The following is a 21,398-nucleotide window of genomic DNA, read 5'->3' on the forward strand; positions in this document are numbered from 1 at the left end:
TCGGTCTGTCCCGAGGAGGGCTGCGCGCGCCCCCCCCCGGGAGGGCGGGGGGGGGGGGAGGGGGAGGGGGAGGGAGGGGTGTCACGTGCCGCTACTGCGGCGGGGCGGGGCTCTGGGCGGGTTTTACTCTGCGTGTCCTGGGTCCGGGCGCACCACACAGGTGAGGAATTCAGTTAGGGCAGCTTTCCCTTCCGCACTATAATGGAGCACTGCGTGTGGTCTCGGTCACTTGATCTGGCTCAATTAACGGGAAACAAATGGGGTTAAAAACCTCCTAACGGACATGGCAAGATAAATTAGAAATTCTGCTGCATTTGCTACCTCATGAGTCAGATAAAGCTAGCCTGTCTTCACTAATCCGGACTTCTAAAAATGGAATCAAAGTGATCTTGTACAAGATGCAAATTGTTTTCAAGGTCATTGGTCCACTGCTCTATTGTGGTGGTGTTAGGCCACTGCTTAAACTGAGAAAAAAATTCTGACAGTCCAGAAACTAAGAGAAAATAACATCTGCTGTTACTCAGCAGGCCTGCCAGTGTACAGTGACTTGACTTCTGTTGCAGCAGCTCACGTCATTACTAATGACAACTGTACTACTAAAGAAAACTTGTAAGCTACCGGCAACATGCTCAAATCTCCCAAGTTGTCCCTACTTCTTAGCAAATGATTATACTTCCAAAGGTCCCTTCCACCATAAACAAATAAATAATACACAGTGTAAGTTGGAGTGCTTCAACAGTTTCTCATGTTTTTAAATCAAGGTTATTTTCAGTTCTCAGACTTGCATGCCACACCTACTTTTGTAAATTTGACAACCCACCCCTTTTGCTCAGCTTATAAATGTTCCATTTATTCAGACATAAGCACAGGCATGCATTGACTTGTTCATGGGTCCAGAATTCTATGTTTTGTACATTAAAAAGAGGTACTTTCTTGAAAATTGAGTCTCCCTTTTCTGGTTTCAAGCAGAAGAGACCTTCATATTAATGCCTTCTGAATCATACAAGTGACAAAAACATTCATGTTTCACATTATTTAAATATGAACTTAAATCAGCAAAAATGGGGACCGTAGTATGGATTTTCCAGCTTTTGTGGTTTAGCCTCAGTCAGCAACCAAGTACTGGGCACCTGCTCACTCATTCCCCCATCCCACTGGGGTGGGGGGAAAAAGCAGAAAAGCAAAAGTAAGAAAACTCATGGGTTGAGATAAGAACAGTTTAATAATTAAAATAGTAATAATATAACAAAATGGAAAATAATGAAAGGCAAAATCAAGGGAGGAAGAAAACCCAACAAGTGATGCAACTACTCACCACCCACTGACACTGCCAGTTCCTAAGCTGTGTTTGCTTGTGTGTCCCCCCTGCCCCTGGCCAACTCCCCCCAGTTACTATACTGGTCATGACATCATATGGCATGGAATATCCCTTTGGCCAGTTTGGATCAGCTGCCTTGGCTGTGCCCCCTCCCCTCCCGCTTCTTGTGCACCTGGCAGATCCTGGGAAGCTGGGAAAGTCCTTGACTGGTGTAAGCACTACCCAGCAACAACTAAAACATCAGTGTGTTAACAACATTATTCTCATGCTAAATCCAGAGCACTGCACTCTAACAGCTACAGTGAAGAAAATTAACTCTATCCCAGCCAAAACCATGACACCAGTCCTACCTCTATTAACCTCTAATTGAGAAGGAAAATTGTTACACCAACTGAAGTGCTGTACATCATTATTATGCATCATCAACAGATGTCTAACTTATCATTTCTTTTAAATCCAGTGGTACTAAGAATGCAGTGTAGAAACTCTGTAATCCCAGCTTTTGGACATTAAAAGCATCATCTACTTTTAACTCTCTTAGATCAGGAAGCCAGTATTCTATAATTAAAACAAAATTTTCAATGTCTACTTTGGAAAAGAGAATACCCAATACTGACCTGTTTGATCAGGTTCACTTGGCTACTTGGCTGCCCCTCCTGGTAACATTCATTCTTTTCTCTGTTATCTGCTTGCTAGTTCTGTATGTGGAATCCCTAGCTGTTGATTTTCACTTAGGGAAAATAAATACAAAAATCAATACAAACAGTGTTTGTGAAAACAATGAGAAAACATGACAGAACAGTAAATGGTCATACAGAATTTTTTAATGTTTGATTAAATCATCACGGTAATCAGAATTTTTACTGTAATGATATGCAGCTCTACCACACAAGTATAAATAAAAACATTAAGATCAATATTAAATACAGCTCTAGGCAACATCACAGATTAACAAAGAATGCATTCTTCATGAACCAGTAACTGAATGGATTTAAAAAAAAAAAAAAAAAAGAAAAGAAAACGCTGACACTTTCCCCCTCCCATCCACCACATTTGTTTTCAGATTAGTAATGAGTAAGGCGCTGGACGTTTGACATTAGAAAAATCTTTGTTGCACAGCACAGGCACACATACTTCATTATCAGAACCTCTAACGTATGTTTACCAGAAGACATTTTAAATGTCAACAGGGAAAGCTTAGCAGGTAAGAAGAGCAAACAAACAGAGATGCACAACTTTTATGCAGCACTCGGGATCCATACTGAAATTATAAAACACAGCAGGGGTATGACCTGTATTTTAATTCAGACAGCACAGTCTGTAGAATTAGGTGCAAGTCAATGCAGTACACACAGCAGTGTTTTACGAGACCATCAGAAATGGCAGAGGTTTCAAACTGATTTAAAGCAATTTCTGTATGTGTAGTGCATTTATACTCTTCCACTGTAGGAAAAAATGGAACATCCTAAATCAGCATCCCAGACAGCTTCCAGAGCTGCCTTCTGTAATGGGCCGAATCCTGCTCTCTGCGAAGTTTCTCATGTAAAGTTTCTTCAGGCCTACACAGTGTAACACAACAAATTTTGAGCCATGAGCGCTGACTTCATGTGGAAGAATACAGCTGGTGGCAGCCGCCGTGCTCACGTTTCAACACAGCCTGACTAGACTCCCTGTTTCAGTTCCAGACCCATCTTTAATACAGGGGGTGATCACAAGCCCACTGGCACCTTTCGCTTTGTGCTGGTTCCAGTTGCTGCAGGAGATGAGATGATGAGATGTATGTGGCAGTTTTGTACTCAGAAAAATCAGTAAAAACTCAGCAGAGCACTTAAGCCCAGGCACTGTTTAGGAGCTTGCCAAAGGTACCAGAGTTTCGCCTCAGTACATTACTCAAGATAAAATCATACCAAGTACTTTGCAAATAAAGAAATTTGAGGCAACTGTGACAAATGCCTTAGAGATACCCAAGATTATTATTTTAGACTTTTACCATTTATATTTTTGCAGTCTTGTAGGCATAATTGTTAAAAGAATGAAATTTTACCTAACCCCATATTATAAAGCATTATTTTTGTCAGCCCGATTTCTTAATTTTTTTCCTCCCAGCGTTAGGCTGATAGCATACTGCCTTATTTCCTCTGCATGTGGTTGCAGTGGTTTGATGAAAGGAATATGAAAAAAATTCATCTACTGTCTCGAAAAAAAAATAAAGAATTTGGGGATCTTGTCAGTTCACCTGCTAGTGTGTGTGTTGCTGCTGAGTTTTAAAGTCCTGCCAAAGTTTCAAGAACTGGATTCGATTCTGCCCTGCTGCTCATCTTCTGTGGCTACGTATCATTTACATCTCCATATACTTGAGAGAAAAAAAAAGAAAAAACAGGAAAAAAGAGTCAAAAGCAATCTACTAATTATAATAGCTTTCTTCCTATTATTTTTAAAACCCTGCAGTTTCTTTTAAATAAAATTTTAATATTACTGTTCCAGTTATCTGCTAGTAAAGGAGAAAGGAAATCTCAAGGTAACGGCAGTGAAAGTTACATTTCAAAACGATCTTATATGCATGTTGGATAATAAAGAAACCATTTTGTTTAAACCCTTCATCTAGTTGTAAACATTTGCTAATCCTCCATTACTTGCAGAGGATTATGAATTATTCTATAAAATCACATTAAAAAGGTAATTAGTTATGTGAGATATTAACTGATTCATATTTAATAGCTTTTTTTAATCCATACAAATATAAATAAAGAATGGTAAAACTTCAAGAAAAATAATATACATTTAGTGCAAGTTATGAGTTATATTTCTTCCTACCATGTCAGCAGTGGAACATCTCTTGTGGAGAAGAAAAAACAAAAACGACCATTCTCAAATTTTACAGGGGGGGAAAAAAAGATCTCCAGTGTTGTAGCATGCAATTTTTTACCAGATACACGTATACAGAATTGTTCCAGCTCTTAACTAGTAGAATAGCAGTATTTTTCCTTATACTGCACAACATTGGTATATATCATAGTGTTTTCAATAATACAAAAATTGCATAAGACCAGGTCACATTATTGATATTTTCTGCAGCAAAACCAGTCTTTTTCTTTGAAACGCTAGTTTCATCTGGTTTTCATTTTTCTCGTATCACGACTGCACGTGGGTTGAAAGAAGTCTCGCGTGGTTCTTGCGAGGCATTACCCGTTCAGTCTGTTTTTGTCGCAGAGGATCTGTACTGCCCCGAGCATCTCATGATGTACAAACTCACACGTTTAATGGCACAAGAGAAACCTCCCTTCTTGTGGTCAAACCTCAGTAACTCACAGTACATCTCAATATGAGAAACAACTGCTTCCAAAGGGCACACCAATTTTAAAGAGGCTTTGTTACGGCTCAGGAGAGAGAGAAATAAAGCTCTTCTGGAATGTAGAAAGGTGACGTGTAATAATTATACGTTTCATGAGTTAACACAACAGTTTTCAATGGTAAAAAGGGCAAGACCTTTCAGTCTCCGTAAGATGGCTCGATTCACAACGATCCCTCCAGAAACAGGGACTAATAGCACATCTCTCCAATGCTGTCAGTACCAGGCTGGGGCTGGAGAATGGCGCCGCCTCAGGCAGTTTCCCCACTGCACTATCATGGCAGACCTGACGTCTCGGGACGCATCCAGTGCAGGACAGCAGCTCTCCCTTCCCGCGCTCCCATCAGCCTTCCTCCTCGCCACGTGCTCCCCCAGACCAACTCCTGATTTCCAGCAGCACTGCTACGCAAAAACCCAGCTCTCGTCTCTCATTTTAGAAGCATCCCCCAGACTAAAGTGTTGTGCTATTCAACAAATGAACCTCCTCTTCCACTTCCTCTCTCTCCTCAGCTATGGGTTTCAGTTGAACATTATTGAGGCGGGGTCTTGGTTTGCCGTCTGGGCCATATGACGGAGGATATCTTTTTTTGTTATAATGCCAAGGAGGCGCCTGAAAAGGATAAATCGAAGATCGATGTTAATACAAGCTGGACAGTAATAAAGCAGAACAAATCTGTAGCCAAGTCCTTTTTGTTGACAGGAATAGAGCAAAAGTAAACAGCCTGATTTTCTTATTTAAACGAAAACATTTTATTAACCAAAATATTGAGGAACCACCCATTTGTTAAGAGACAGCAATGCTGAGACACCATATCGGATGGTCTCTGACAGCTGTAGTCCCTTTTAATGAAATACAAGTAATACAAGTAGAGCCCGTGACAATTTTTATTTAACTTTTTGTTTCTACAGTAATGAAATTTTGATTAGCGTATGCCAACAAAAAAGTAACAAAGAGGGACAAAGAAAAAAAGAGGTATGTAAAAGAAGTGATATTGATCCCATTTCATACGGGAGGCATGTTCCAACCTAGCCATCAGAAGTGACGTACCACCTGATGGCCCAAAATCCTAAGAGCAAATCAAACTCCCCTTCCCTCCATTTTTAATTCGTAAGGATCCTTCCAGTCTGACACACTGGCTCAGGCTGAATGTATTCATAGGAGCACACTGCATCAGCCACAAAGCTTTTGTAAAATAGACGATAGTTAACTAGCTTTTGGAGTTCACAGCTTTAGAAAATAAGTTGTGACTAACAAAGAACATTTTAATTTTCCAATTTAGATACTGTGCTCTTATGACAGGGTCTTGATGGCTTTTGAAATTATGACTCTGCAATATATCAGAAAGGGTGAGACTGTCCGAACGGATAATATCACAGGAGAAGCAAAGAGCAGAATGAATGAGCTGCTGCCCTTGTTATTCTGGTTAGTACATTTCATTTTGTCTTATTAAAGGACGCATGAAATACTTGTGAAATATGAGCATAAAATGAGAACATAATTAGCATGTTTTGCACATAAGCAGCTAAACTTGGTGGGTAGGTTTAGTAGAGATGTAACTAGCAACCCACATCCAAATTAAGACAAAGTCTACCTTCTATCTAAGGTTAGTTCACAACATCATGGTTAAAACAGTATCTAGATTCTGAAGTCAACAGACAACATAGTAGCACGCCACTTAGTGGCTTAGGGTGTCACTGAACATTTTCTGAAGGAGAACATACTGCTGTACGTAACAGCAGCAGAATCACCGGACTTCACGTAAAATCACAGGACTTTACTAAAAATAAGTGTACTTCTAAAAAATCACATCGATAAGGGGGGATTACAGGGAAGATCTAATGCTGCAATACATTAAAAACATGCTTGGCTTTGCTCCTCAGAAGACATGATACCCACTTTGCTATTTAACAGCTATTTAAAGCTGTCAAGATCAGAAAAAGAAATTGGCATATATCAAAATCTTAGTTTGCATTAGGAGGGGAAAAAGTATTCCTAGCCCTGTGCTTTCCCACCTGGGGAAATCAGCAGATGAATTAGGTGCACCTACGTGATCTCAAGAGTAGAAATATCAGAGAAATCTATTGTTTACTTTCCTTTAATGTTGTGACTAACAGTATGTCTGTATTAACAGCTTCGCTTCTACAAAAGTATTTTGCACATGTTGTTTTATGGTTTGATACAAATTTTTAGCATCAGATGATTTCGTTGTTCAGCTGATGTCATAAAAGCCCTGAACAGTTCACAAGTTTCATGCTTCCTGACTTCTAATGTGTCTAATTATGAGATCTGATATATCTAATCACCAAGGGTTCGACGTGCTGCTTTAGTTGCTCGAGATGCTCTAATATGTTCTTCTTTGTGATGATCCCCAAGACAATCCTGAAACAGATCATGTTATGCTAATAACTGTGTGTGAAATAAAATAAAAATAGTTCTAATCATAATGAAAAAGGATTAGAGCAAAACTAAAATTTTGAAAGAAAAAAAAAAAAAAGGTTGCAGGAAAACTAATGAGATAATGAAATGAAAAATGATTTCGAAGTCAGTACCCTTGCCCAGACGTTGCCTTTTTTCTCTCCCAAAATGCTCAGCACAATTGGATCTTCCACCACCCCAGAGCAGTGCGTTTCTCATATCAAGTACATGTCGGGGAAGCATACTTCATCCCTTCTCCCCAAATTCATGTCTCTTCAGGTTTTAGAGGTACTGAAACTAGAATCTACTGCATTTCCTTTGTTTAACAGTTATTTCTCCTCACACATCTGGATCACTATTTACGTTTTAACAAGCCACAGTAGCTGAACAAAGTAATAACTGTGTAAAGTCACAGCAATTGAGGTTTGAAGCTGCACTATAGAGCAGGGTTATCTGGTGTCCCTAGAAACAGGCAAATTTCACATTCATGACAGTATAAATCAAGAGCCACTCCCCAGAATGCATATTCTGGTACAAATTAGGAAGAGTGAGGCTCAGTCTTTATGTATCTCCATATGTTTGTCACCAGCACCAACTTCTGCACAGTTCCTACTCCCATCTGGATTGGAACAAAGTTGATGTCTGTCTTTATGTGAGTATATTCGATTTGCAGGAAATTTGCCAAAATACAGATTTGTCCTTGATGTCCGTGGGGCTATATGCCATGGCTGAATACTACTAGTCCTAGTATTTACTATCTGACCTTGTTGTAATGGACAGCGTGCTCACGGAATATCACAAATTGAAAACTGAAGTAGGACAACAAATATGAATGTCTGAAAACAGCAAATTATTAAAGCCATCCATACTTGCTCCTACTTTATCATAAAATTTCATAAAATTCACTGAAGTTCTATCAATTCAAATTTCCCTCCCCAAAACAAGAATAATTGCATGCCTGCACTGACTTCTAATTGTCAGATCATGATGCCCTTTCCCCATCAGACAAAGGATTTTAAAGTAATTTATGCTTCTGAAAACATCTACTTGCCATTCGATATAGGGATGCAATAAAGAAAAAAAGGAGAACACTTAAAACTAAATTTATTTTAAAACACATCTGAAAAAATAAACTTGGAAACCAATGTGATACTTAAGTATTTGTCACTTATAGGAGCAGTCCTTTTGCCTACAGCAAAAACAAAGTCAGTCCCACCCATGTCTCAGGTTTCTTGGGTTTTGTCCCATGGACATTGGTCCTAAATAAGGTGGATTAGCAGTCAATGCTCCAACTTCCCAGGTGCCTTAAAAGACATGCTAAAGAGAAAGCAAAATGCTATGGTAGGAGCTGCAATGTTGTGTGTAGAGAGTTTAACACAAGAGCAACAGGAAAGCAGAATGTTAAAGGAACAAGCTGCACAGACAGATCATGTGATAAAAAGAAGTAGTTTACATAAGAGGCAATTGTAATGAACATTTATGTTTCCAAGCCCAAGGCTGGTTTATTTAGTGGGTAATCCCATGACAACTCCCTACAGCCTCATTTACAAACATTTTAAATTTTAAAATTACTTTATTGCAATATTTTGAAGTGTAGAGACAAAGGTTGCAGACTGAAGTTCCAGAACTAGTAGCAGTTACTTAGTTGTTAGTATTCTAAAACCAAGAGCTTGGTGGCAATCGCCATCACTAAACTTCAGAAGGGGAAATACTGGCTGGATCATTTTCTCCCTTACTTTTTACAAACCCAGATATTTGTAGATGTTGAACAGCTGATACACTGCCCATTTGCAGAACACATCTAAGAACGAGGAAATACAGGCCTTAGACTGTGCACCCCGCAAGACCACATATCTGCAAGACACATTGTGTCTCTTCCACATGCAAATTGCACACTCAAAACTTGCTGAATGAGAGCTAATTTTTGAAGGAAATCTGAAAATTATGGAAATCACCTGCCTGCTCACTCGGAATACAAGGGAGGAGTAAGAATTTACGAGAGGTACCACAGCACAGCATCTTCTTAATGAACAGTTAGGGTCATCAGTTGCCGTACCAAACCGACGGGTTCAAATACCGTGATCCTGGAATATATCCTGGTTCAAATACTTTGACCCTGGAAGTGAAAATTACTGTATCTAACCAAATGAACAGCATTGCTGCCACTTTACTCACCCATTGTGTGTTACAAGGCACTGCCTCAGACCCAGCTTCCGGAAAATATCCACCACTATTTCCATTGGTGTGTGGTCTGTCACGGTGAAAGGGCTCATATCAAGTATGCTTCTAAGCTTCAAAGGTCGAGGGCTTTCTGCTGGAAGCGATGGGGTATGCTGGGCAAAACAAACCCTGGAACTGCCAACAATCCCTTCCTGCTTCTTTCTAGCACTTTCTTTAAGAAAAAGAGGGGAGGGTGTGAAGAAGCAGAGGAGGAGGAATTAACATTCTTGAAGTAAGATAATTTAGCGCAAACAGACAGATCAATCAATACTACCAGACTCTAGATGCTGATATTCTGACACACGCTATTTTGGTGTGTTTCCATAGCCACTGCTTTATCCCTAAGAAGTGTTTGTGCAGAAATCACAAAAGCCATCTACCATCCAGATTAAGCCATTCTTCAGCTACTACCTTTCTCACGCCAATAAATAACTTTTATTTACTATAAAGAGGTGGAAAGACTTAAAAACTAACATACAGGAAGCACATAGATGGCTGCCAAAAAAAACGTCAAGGGGAAAGCCAATCTCAATTGACAGCTCCCCATCATGATTCCAATGGCTGTTATTATTGGTTCGAAACCAAAGAACTCATTTCTGACCACTCTGAAAATGCTGCATTCTTGTTTATAATGAATTTGTTTAGCTCTGTGTGAACGGGATCCTCTTCCTTTTCACTTCTTCATCACCTTGGTGACATCACTTGGTGACACCTCCCTGTACCCTGAACCATTTCACACAAGGTCTCTCTTATGGCAGCCAAAATCCAAAACTAAGCAACTTGCACTGTGCAATCTCAGCAGCTGAAGTGAGTCTTACCTGTGAAGGCATATTATTAGAAGAATGTTCTGCTATTCCCCTATTTACTCTTAAGTGCATACTTAAGACAGTATGATATGTATAACAATTCCAAGTTCTGGACATTCCTATACATCCTACATAGCATAATACCATAGCATACACAGTATTAAGACCACAGGCAAAAGTTCTGCTGAAGTAAACAGTACTGTGTTCACGGAACTTTTTTTTAAAAAGTTTCAGGAGACTTTTGTGTCTCTTTCTCACGTGTTTGTTAAAGAGATACTTGACAATGTACAATCTTATAAATTATGAAAAAAAGTAGTCTAAGATGCAACTTCCATCACTGATTTCATGCACCAGATGTTACAATTTTGTAACATTTTCTTACACAATAATGAGTTTTCCCTTTGGTTATGATAGTATCCTCAAAATCAACAGAATTCTTCTTGACAGTGCACAAAGCACTGTCACAAGTATCACGAGTTCTAATACTCACCCAGAGAAAGAGAGCCCAAACAGGGCTTGCATGCTCATGTGCCCAGGGCCAAATTTCCCATTATACAAATTGAAAAACGGAAACTAAAATAATTAATATTCCACTTATCTCTCCATAATACAATCTTAGTTGTTATAACAACAGTAAATAACACATTGTCAGAGAGAAGTACAGTATACATTTAAATTTAAAAGTTACTTGATCAGTAATTCTCGCAGAATCCTGCTATTCCAAAATGAGAATTACTCAATTTTGAAGAATGTTAGTGTAGTGTCACTTGAGGAAAAGGGATTCTAGCAAAAGCCTCAAAACAAAAACACCAGACTAGATGATGTTTTGGCCTACTTCAGTCTGAAAACTCTTGGTTTTGTGACAAACAGATTAATGTTTCCTCTGTGTCAGAGCCTGCCATTGAAGATCATCGTATACTTCAGTAAAGGAACAGACAGCCTGTGCAAGGTATCTGAACCTGAAATAAGTCTAGAAACACACAGAGTAAATTCTGGTTTAAGTTATAAAATCATTTAAATTGGCATATATAATCATGCAATACTGGAAGATAATTACCTATTGCAATAGTTAGATCTCTTCTTAGAGCAAAGCCCACTAGTCTCTGCGATTCTTTTGACATAATAACAGGAAAACCATTATAGCTGGTTTCATTGATCAAGTTTTCTATGTCTTCAACTGTCATATTATCCTGCGTCAGAACTGCTAAAGGTGGATCGCTTCTTCGAGGTCTCATAACATCAGCAGCCAGTGTTGTGTGAGTAAATTCTTCCTTTGCGTCCAAGAAAGGATATCCGTTCAGCCGGATGTGTGCCTCGTAGATGCCTTCCCTACCAAAGGCATCTCCTACCCACTTACTGGTCATGACTGCAGCCATTAGGGGCACAATATATTCCAGCCCTCCTGTTAGCTCAAAGACAATAACTACCAGGGACACAGTCATCCTTGTCACACCACCTGCAAGAAAAATGGCAGCCGGTAACATTCTAGTATCAGAGCACAATGAATTTAGAACTTCCTGCCTTCCTGTTGAGAGCTAGAAAGGTAACTTTGCCATTAAAGATCACCTGACAAACAATTCTGTATAATACAAACGGAAGCGGACAGGAAAAATGAACTCTTAGAAGTAAAAGTGAGCTGTAGGGAAAATTCCTAGAAAGTTGGAGAATAAAGGGATTTGAAAAATATGTGCAGTTCTTTCATGTAAATTAAGAATAAAACTAGGTATTTCCCCGCACCAGACCTAGGTTAAAATACTCAGAAATGCAAGGAAATCCAGTAAGGTAAGAAGCTGGAAAAAGAATGGAACTAATGCAGGGAAGTCACAGACAGCAACTCACAGAACCACAGAATGTTAGGGGTTGGAAGGGACCTCTGGAGATCATCAACAGCTATGTTGTCCAAAGGATTAGGAATGTAATGCTGTTGCTGAATCATAAAAGCTAAAGAGAATTCTGAGTTAACGAAATCTCGTTCTTAGACAATGGAAGAAGACAGGGATTATATTTCTCTTTTGTTAATATTCAAGATGTTTTTTCTGCCAAGGTTTTTTCTGTCATATCTTCATTCAATAAAAGAATACGATCTTTCTTCCAATTCGGAAGTGATTCAAGCTGATTTATTAAGAGACAAAACAACCTCTCCAAAACCTAAGTTTGTACCACTAGTTTATTTGGTTGCTCAAACACACTCCTCCTTAAGGAAAAGGTCTTTTTTTTGTTGTTTTGCAGAATATGTACTAATAGCTTTTAATTTCTAAGGCAATGAAGCTATAAGCTAGGAAAAGGCAAGACCTTCAGAGGACTTCTCCTAGTTTCGGTCCCCAACTTAAGCCTCCTTCCATGGAGCTGATTTTCAACAGTTTTTAAGTCAGACTTGTTAAAAATATCTCCAGCTGGACTCCTCAAACCATCAGACACTTCTGGAAGTTTTGTTTGGACTATGAATGTCAAGAATTTTTTTTGCAAGTCATGTAGATGTGGCAGCTGATCACGTCACCTCCTTGCAATAATTTCAACAGTACTCGACAAATCCTCTACTTCATACATTTCAGGAAACTGATTTTTCTGACTGATGTAGTAATGACACCTCTTGATACCAAAAGGAGAAAGCAAACACTACTATTTGAATTCTTCTGTTTCACATCAATTCAAATTTCACGTTATTCCTCAGATCACAAGGATCTGATGGTCCCCTGTAGAGATGCGAACGTGTTATTCTGAAGAGAGAGAAGTCCATTTAAAAAGGTGTTCCAAAACTGCACACATTTATATCTCCCTTCATTTTTAATCATTATTTTGGCAACATACAAAAAAAAAAAAATCAGATACTTATTTATTTTGTCACGTTTTAGTTACCTAAGCATGCAGCAGCACCAACCATGGCATAAAGACCAGGTGTAATACAGTCAGCTCCGACTTCACACCACTCCTTGAAAATGAACCAGTCATGATGGTAGTATGCCAGCTGCTCCACTGCAATTCCTACAATCCTTCCTGCTATTGCTCCAATTGCCATACTAGGTATGAACAACCCAGAGGGAACCTGCAACAAAACCAGAACTGCTGTCACGCTGATGGGACCATACCTGATGCATAGTTTTACAAGTAAGTTTTTTGCCAAAAGAGATGCCAATGCTCAAATCATCACATTAAGAACATGGAAATTGACATTGCAAGGTTCATAAAACTTATCACAATGCTGTTGACACCTCTGATCAACCTTGTTAGCTGAATCCATTTTATGAGCATGTTTGTTTATATTTTACTGTATTTAAGAGCAAGTCTATCACCAATACCAGACCACAAACTAGACTCTCAGTGCCAACAGTGCAATTTTTACCATGTGTGCGCCCAATCTGAGCTGGGTCACTAGTACCGAAAAGTCTTCCTTACTATTTCCCATCTCCCTTATTACTTCATGTTCTTGAGCCAACATTCATTTACTAAACAGGCTTTGCACATAGGACTGCCTTCCAAAACTGCGTCCTAACACTGCTATAAATTAGATGGCCAACTAAATAGGTGATTTTAAAAAGAAGCTTTGCTTACTGTATTGCCGTTTCCCATATACAGAATGCTAAATACACTAAGAGAGAAAAAGGCAGGACAGCTGCCATTGCAAAAAGGTAGATAATACATGACTGTAAAAAGAGAGTTCCTACTATATAGTTACTTAAACTGTTTTTCTGTTATTAACTAAAACCTGAAAAGGCAACACAGCCTTGTCATACCAACATGGCTTAGTAAAATATTATTGCAAGTCTTGCTTTTAGCAGCAGCTTCATAAGGAGTGAGGATTCCTCAGAGAAACTGCTGTTGTCTATCTTCTCTCGTCCTTAGGAAGCTCATCTTCTTTCCAAAAAACATACAGCTGTCTAAATGTCTCACTAAACTGGAAATGCCTGCTGCTTCTCCTTGCAGCAGTTGTTTGTATCAAAATATTTTCTACCATAACTGAGGTATGGATCTGACTACAAATATGTAGCAGAATTTTTACTTTTTGTCTAAATGCACCTAAACCCATCTTGCCAAAATAAGCTCATTTAAAAATTGCACTTCTGGTGTAACAGGACACATAATTTATTTTTTTTCCACTCCACAGCTGTGAAATTTCAGTATTGTGCAATTCCAAACTATAGATTTTGCCATGGAATCCAATAGCTGTATTTCAGAATTTATTTGCTGCATCATCATCATCATTATCATTATTCTTGCCACCAATATTTATGATTGCAAAGATGATTTCTAACAGACAAACCAATGACAAACAAATACAGCAAACTTTGTGTTTGAAAGCCAGCAGCACAGGTTTAGGGAGAAGGCTTAATAATCCTTCACTCCCACCCTGAATCACCTAATACTTCAGTGTTGATAGAGGTAACTATTCAATGCCGTCATTTTAGTATCCAAATTTAGTATCCAAATTGTGCATTTATACCACTACTGTTACTTCTCACAATTAATCATGTGTCTAAACCTCTTTCTAACTGTTAAAATACAAATTTTTTCTTGAGTGAAATTCTTTCTTGGTGAACAGTTCAATGGCACCCTGAAAAAAAAAAACCCAAAACATTTCACATATAAAAGGAATGGAACAAATCTTTGAATCTGCCTCAGATCCTAGTCTGCTACAGCAGTATGCCACAGAAGTTCAGTCTCCGCATCGAAATTACATGCAAATTGTTTCTGGTCCTTTGTTAATATAACTTTTTTATGCACCTATCTCTTGCTCTTCTTTCCATCACATGTGGATAATGGTTACATGTCTAACTGCAATTATGATTTTACAGCTGCATTTGTTTGCATAAGCCTCTGAATCACAAGTCACAAAGTAGAGAGGAACCTTCACTGCAAAGGAGCAAGGAAAAAAAGTTGGGTTCTACCTTGTCTCAGCTTTCTTCTCCAGTGCGTGCCGGCCTAACTCAAGTTATAATACAGAGGAAAAGATTTATTCTGTGGCATATCTATCATCTTTGAAACAAGCAAGGAATCAGGATATGGGTGCAACTTTAAACTTCTTTGGTAGTGCAGTTGCATACCAGTCATGTTCTGAGGCAAAGCTGTAACGCCACCACAACTGTTGATCATCAGGGTTTAGGTACAGTAACAAGTCTACTGATAATAAGCAGTACAGTATATGTACAAACACCTGAAAAAAAAAACGAAACCAACTACCGCCAGATAAGCTTCCTGGTGATCCTTGTTCAAGGCAGTAGGGGCAACAGGAATCACCATGCCCCACAAGCAGCAAAGTTGCTTTGCTTACCTCACAGGAAAATAGTTCCTGTGGGGATGACTTTTGTGTTTGCACATGGCTACAGCTCCAGGAACAGACTTAGGGAGCCCAGAGGGTCCTTAATAATGATTTAAATAATGAAGTCATCTGGAGTTTTTAGTTTTTTTAATTATTATTTAATTATTTATTTTGCATTTTTTCCTCCTTTAACTGAAATGAAGCTTAAAATGCAAATAAATATAACATTGAAGTGACATCCCCTTTTCCAGATCTCCAGATATCGGCTGACATTCTAACCAGCCATATACTTTAAAGCTTCACAGAAACATATGTAGCACAGTCCCACCAATGACAGCAGCATGACTCCTTGCCTACTGGCAAAGAGATAGATACATTCTTACACTTGACAAAAATATTTCCACCAAATTGCAGATGCTGAAGTTATGAGAAAGTGAACCAAAACCAAATGAAGTGTAAGCTCTACCCTTCTGTAATCTAGTGAATTCTAATACACAAAGCGTGATCCTGTGGTGACAATCCCACGAGAAAGAGCCAGATGCACACGAACGGTAAGAAATGTTACCATGCTTTTATCTAGGGCTCTGTCCTTCTAAGTGAAATACAGCAAGTGAATACAACAGATTGGAGCGGTCATTTTATAGAATAATATCTGAAACTTTGACCTAATGAAGACTTGCATTCAAAATGACCACAATGGATTTCTCTTACCCGTCAACCAATATACAGAAAACAACTTCAAATAACAGACTGCAACATCTTCTAAAATATCAACACATGAGAAACACAACACGGTATTGTTCTATCAACTAGAGAATGACAGAATGGTTGAGGTTGGATGTGACCACTCCAGGTTGTCTACCCCAACACCTCTGCTCAGGCAGGGTCAACTACAGCAGGTAGCCTGGGATTGCATCCAGTCAGGTTTTGAGTATCTCCAAGGATGGAGAATCCACAAGTTCTCTGGAGAACCTATTCCAGTGTTCAACCACCCTCACAGTAAAGAAGTGTTTTCTTATGCATGCAGTTACATGGAACAGCAATGATGACTGAAAAGTTAAAGCCAGTTTAAACACAAATCCTGCTTAGTGAACGTTCTACAGTACATTTGGGTTAGGACACGTCTGAACAATTTAGTTACAAAAAACTATGAAGGGAGACTGACAAGACAGAAAATGATGAAGGCCTGACAGTTATATGTCATTCAGAAAACAGCCACAGGTTGGAGAGAAGCTGAAGAGAACTTCAAAACAAATTTACAAAATGACCAGGAAAGACATAAATTATGCTGCTTTGTAGTGGAGAAGAAATCTCCATTACAGTCACACGAACAAAGCCCACTTTCTAGTCATGACAAGCAATACTGGAAATTTCAGGAAAGAAATCATCATTGGCTCCCTTTGACAGTCTACAATAATTACATTTCAGTGATAAATGCACAGAGGGGATTAAAAAAAACCTCTACAAGTTGTTCAAGAGTACAGTCTTTTCTTTTTCCAAGTAACAGGATGAGGGAACCTAAGTGCTTATGTTTGAACTCAGCTGATCTCAGCTGTTGGAAATTTTAGAATCATCCCTATTGCTGAATCGGGCCCATACAAACAGCCAACCATGCACACAGTTACTGTTCCCTATTAAATTTAGCACACGTTTCTATTCAGCTGAACAAAGAGCTAGTTTGAATTTAATTAAACTTTGGTATTGTTTTCTACAAGAATCGCTCACTAACCAACAGTAAAAAGACCTTTTTTTAAAAGAACTACACATGAAAAAAATTCTATAAACAAAGCTGCTAGCTTTGAGAGATGGAAAATGAGAAAGGCAATAATTAAATAATCACAGCAGATGATGCAGCCACTGCATTCCCACTTACCTTGATACCAAAGGTGAAGACTGTCATGATTATTTTGAATATGAGTGCTAAACACAGCTGCCATATAGCTGAATAGACTCCAGTGCCTGCTGGACGGTCAGGAATATCATCTACTATCTTGCTCGCATTCATATCATTTCTGTAGTCACAGAGGGAGGAGGATTCTAATGGCCCACAGTCTGTGAAGAGCTCTTTAATAAGCTCACTGGTGTTTAGCCTTGTATATGGATTAGGAAATGCAATGACAGCTGTTATTGCTGCAACAATAATAACTTCCAGGACGGGATACTTCCCAAATTTTGTAGATTTGCGTCGACGACACCATGCAATGTTTGCTCGGATGAAAAACGCTCCCCAAAGCCCACCAAATACTCCCAGAAGAATAAAAGGAAGCAGTTCAAAAAGGTACCAAGGAGTGTGATATTCCACATAAAAAAGAACTAGGCGGCTATTGCCAAAAGGATTGATGGACCTTAAAACAAATGCAGCTACTAAAGCAGCAAAAAATGATCTCCATAAAGTTTTGAGTGGGAAATAGTAACTGACCTGCAAAAGGCAATACATGATAATTAGTGAGTCAATTAAAAATACTGGAAAGACTGTTTTAGGCATGTGTTACAGTACTGCTACTCACATGGTATATGCTAAAAAAAAAAGTACTCTTACATTATCAGAATTATTCCTATCACTTGGGAGCACTGGTGCTCCAGCACATGCTACATTTTTATAAAGCTCCACAACAATTCATACTTGTATCAGTTTTAAAGATAATACTAAAGTATCATTGAAACCACTGCTGTTTTAAGACTGTTAGGAAATAATGCATAGTGATTTATGTTTAAAAGCTTCTATGTTTGAAAGTATCTCTTTCTAACATTCATAAGAACCAGACTGTGTAGCAGCTGCTCTCTCAAATTTTCTGCTAATACTGTTTCATCTCCATTCAACTGACAGTGAAAGGTTTCTGGCAGATGTGTTATTTTTATGAAGTATGATTAAAACATTTAAAAAATCAACACAGAGCATGCAATTTCATACTTAAGCCCCACATAGCCTGATCTGAATTTGAAGAGAGTTTTCTTCTGCGCTTTTTTGGAATTTTTTTAGCAACAAAGGAATTCCTCAAAGTCCCATGATGTTACAGCAAAATTATACATCAGAGAATATTTTGCTCCCTTTTTCATTTCAGAGATTTTTTACAATTTTAGTTGTTTTTTTTTAAAAAAATGCTAATGATCTACATATCATTCTTACATCTTTTGAAAAAAACTAATGAAAACTAATTTAATACAAAACATTTCTTGGAGAAGAGAGTTTGGATGCATTGGAGGTCAGTTTTATAGCATAATTTCCTTTTTAATAATCAACATATTCAATTGTGTTTAGTGTCTGAAACCTCAAGAAAAGTAATGTTTAAAGACTTGTTTCATAAAACTGTCAAATATATTTATAAAGCCTCTTTCAAAACGAAGAAAAAAAGAGCCTGATTTTTTTTTTTAGAATACACTCCTAGAGTGTAAAACTGCTGTATCTCTATCTATATGTAAATCGTAATTATTATCTGACTCAGCCCTTCTCCAGAAAAATATGACTGAGAATAAAGCAAAGCTGACATTCATCCAGAGAAAAGAAAAAATATCTTTAGGAGCTTGCTGGTAACAGGATTCTTGACTTTGAAATGTGGGTCTAAAAATAATTTCCTTCTTAGGAAAGACTCTGCAGCTTAGAGGAGTCTGAGATTATTCACGCTAAAAGAGATTTCTTTTTTTAAGTATCTATTCTTCAGTGCCATCTCTTGACATACCTCCTCTAGACTGAAAAGGACTCCACCAATTGGGGCACCAAAGGCTACAGATACTCCTGCTGCTGAGGCAGCTGACAACACCTGGAAAAGAAAAATGGTGAGGGTTTTTTTTGCAGCCTGTGTTATGCTTTAAACATGAAGAAGATAATCTAATTACAGTTATCAGTTTCTTCTACGCTTCTATCAAGGACACACAGACTTGCTAACAGAAAAGCATCAAGTAAATGTACCAGAATGCTCATAAGATGTGGCCAGTGGCCACAGCAGCCACTGGACAGGCAAGAGCCGTGACAAAGCCAAGGATGCTGCTCAAAGCCTCCCCAACGAAACACCCAAAGGAGTCTATAATTCAGTATGAAACAGCTCATATCTCATTTTCAAGAAATTGTAGGAAGCTTTCTCAATGCTAGATGTCTGTGGTGGTAAAGTCCACCAATCACAAATATTATTGAAGGGACAAAAATAGCTGACAGACTACACAGCTTTTATATTAGTCTGGGAGATTTGTGCTCCATAGCCTGCAAGCAAAAACTTCCAAAAATATCTGAGGTGAACTGATATTAAGGGAGCGATTAACAGAAACTGAAGCAACAGCTTGTCCTACAGCATCACGGATGAATTATGTTCAATATATGGTTAATGTGCATTGCTAATCATAAGAATATTGGACGAATTCCTTGCAAGAACACTGACCCCCAGGTCGTAGCCCTTACACACCTGTGGAAGAATAAACAAAAAAACCCAAAGAATTATTACATTATTTGGAGATAAGCAGCTAAACCACAAGTAAGTGAAATGATTTAAGAATACACAGCTTTGAAATAGGAAGTGAAACCAAATTTCCCATGTTCTGGAGCTTCCTTCTAGAATTTGAGTCTGAGAACTGGGGCAAAGCTGGGACGACATCTTTTTTTGTTTTACAATACAAAAATCATATTGAATTAATAAGAATCTTAAATCTTACTACTCTGTATGACTACACTTGCTTTCTTTAGCATGGCTCTCTCTATTGGGTTTACATGACAGAGTTTTGGTAGCAGTGGGGCTGCAGGGGTAGCTTCTGTGAGAAGATGTCAGAGGCTAGGCCCACGTCCACTAGAGCCAGGTCCATCTGGCTCCAAAGAGGATCCCACCGCTGCCCAAACCTGAGCCAGTCAGTGATGCTGGTGGTCCCTCTGTGATACGACACTTAAGAAAACACTTAAAAAAGCACTGCACAGCAGCTGTGAGAGAGAGGAGTGAGAATATGTGACAGAAACAGCCCTGCAGACACCAAGGTTAGTGAAAAAGGAGGGGGAGGAGGCGCTCCAGGCACTAGAGCAGAGATTCCCCTGCAGCCTGCAATGAAGACCATGGAGAGGCAGGCTGTCTCTGTGCAGCCCAGGGAGGACCACAGCAGAGCAGATCTCCACCCTGCAGCCCGTGGAGGACCCCACACCCGAACAGGTATATGTGCCCTGAACGAAGCTACAGCCTCCTGTGGAGAGCCCGCACCAGAGCAGGCTCTTGGCAGGAGCCACGGCCTGTGGAGAGGAGCCCATGCAGGAGCAGGTTTTCTGGCAGGAACTGTGGCTTGTGGGGGATCCAGGTTGGAGCAGGCTGTTCCTGAAGGACTGCACCCTGTGGAAGGGACCTATGCTGAAGGAGCTCGTGAAGGACTGTCTCCCATGGGTAGGACTCCCCACTGGAGCAGGGGAAGATCATGAGGAGGAATGAGCAGCAAAGACAAAGTGTTACAAACTGACCACAGCCCCCATTCCCCATCCCCTTGTGCTATTCTGGGATAGAAGAGTCAGGAGTGAAGTTCAGCCTGGGAAGAAGGGAGAGTTGGGGCAAGGTGTTTCTAGTTTTGTTTTAATTTCTCACTATCCTGCTCTGTTGTTAGTTGTCAATAAAGTAATTTTCCTCAAGTCTAGTCTGTTCTGCCTGTGATGGTAATTGATGAGTCATCTCCCTGTCCTTATCTTGACCTATGAGCTTTTCAACTTATTTTCTCCTGCTGCCTTGCTGAGGAGCAGGGCTGAGGGAACAGCCTGGTAGGCACCAAGGCTAACCCACCACACTGTCACTAACAACAACAAACTGAAATAGAGCAGAAACACTGTTGTCACCAACCCTTTTCCAGGCATACTTTGTCCACAGGTTCGAAAGTCCTCTGCTGTCCTCACAAATGAAGACATTCATCAATTACCAAAATGTAGAGCCAAGAACAGAAAGAATTTAGTAAAATCAAACGTCTCCGAGATCAGAGAAACGCAAACTTGCTCTGACATGGAAACAATTTACTTTGGAGAATGCTATGGATATTACACTGTTCTTAATGCAATAAATAACATTGATAATCCAAGCCTAAACACT

General features: G+C 39.2%; 1 protein-coding gene across 6 annotated transcripts in view; it reads right to left on the reverse strand.

Moving 5' to 3' along the window:
- Nucleotides 1–2,124: 2,124 nt before the first annotated feature.
- Nucleotides 2,125–21,398, reverse strand: part of CLCN3 (chloride voltage-gated channel 3) — a 69,502-nt gene continuing 50,228 nt past the window's right edge. For 4 of the 6 annotated variants that reach the window (XM_064449738.1, XM_064449743.1, XM_064449737.1 and 1 more), the window contains 7 exons: nt 19,041–19,121; nt 17,237–17,782; nt 12,966–13,152; nt 11,167–11,565; nt 9,259–9,475; nt 6,972–7,047; nt 2,125–5,277 (listed from right to left, as the gene is read on the reverse strand). In XM_064449738.1, the coding sequence (XP_064305808.1) occupies nt 5,119–5,277; nt 6,972–7,047; nt 9,259–9,475; nt 11,167–11,565; nt 12,966–13,152; nt 17,237–17,782; nt 19,041–19,121 (1,665 nt within the window). In that variant the 3' untranslated portion in view covers nt 2,125–5,118. The remainder of the gene's footprint in view (nt 5,278–6,971; nt 7,048–9,258; nt 9,476–11,166; nt 11,566–12,965; nt 13,153–17,236; nt 17,783–19,040; nt 19,122–21,398) is intronic. The other 2 variants (XM_064449740.1, XM_064449742.1) reach the window with 1 other exon arrangement.

The sequence above is a fragment of the Phalacrocorax carbo genome, chromosome 4, assembly GCF_963921805.1.
Source record: "Phalacrocorax carbo chromosome 4, bPhaCar2.1, whole genome shotgun sequence".
NCBI lineage: Eukaryota > Metazoa > Chordata > Aves > Suliformes > Phalacrocoracidae > Phalacrocorax > Phalacrocorax carbo.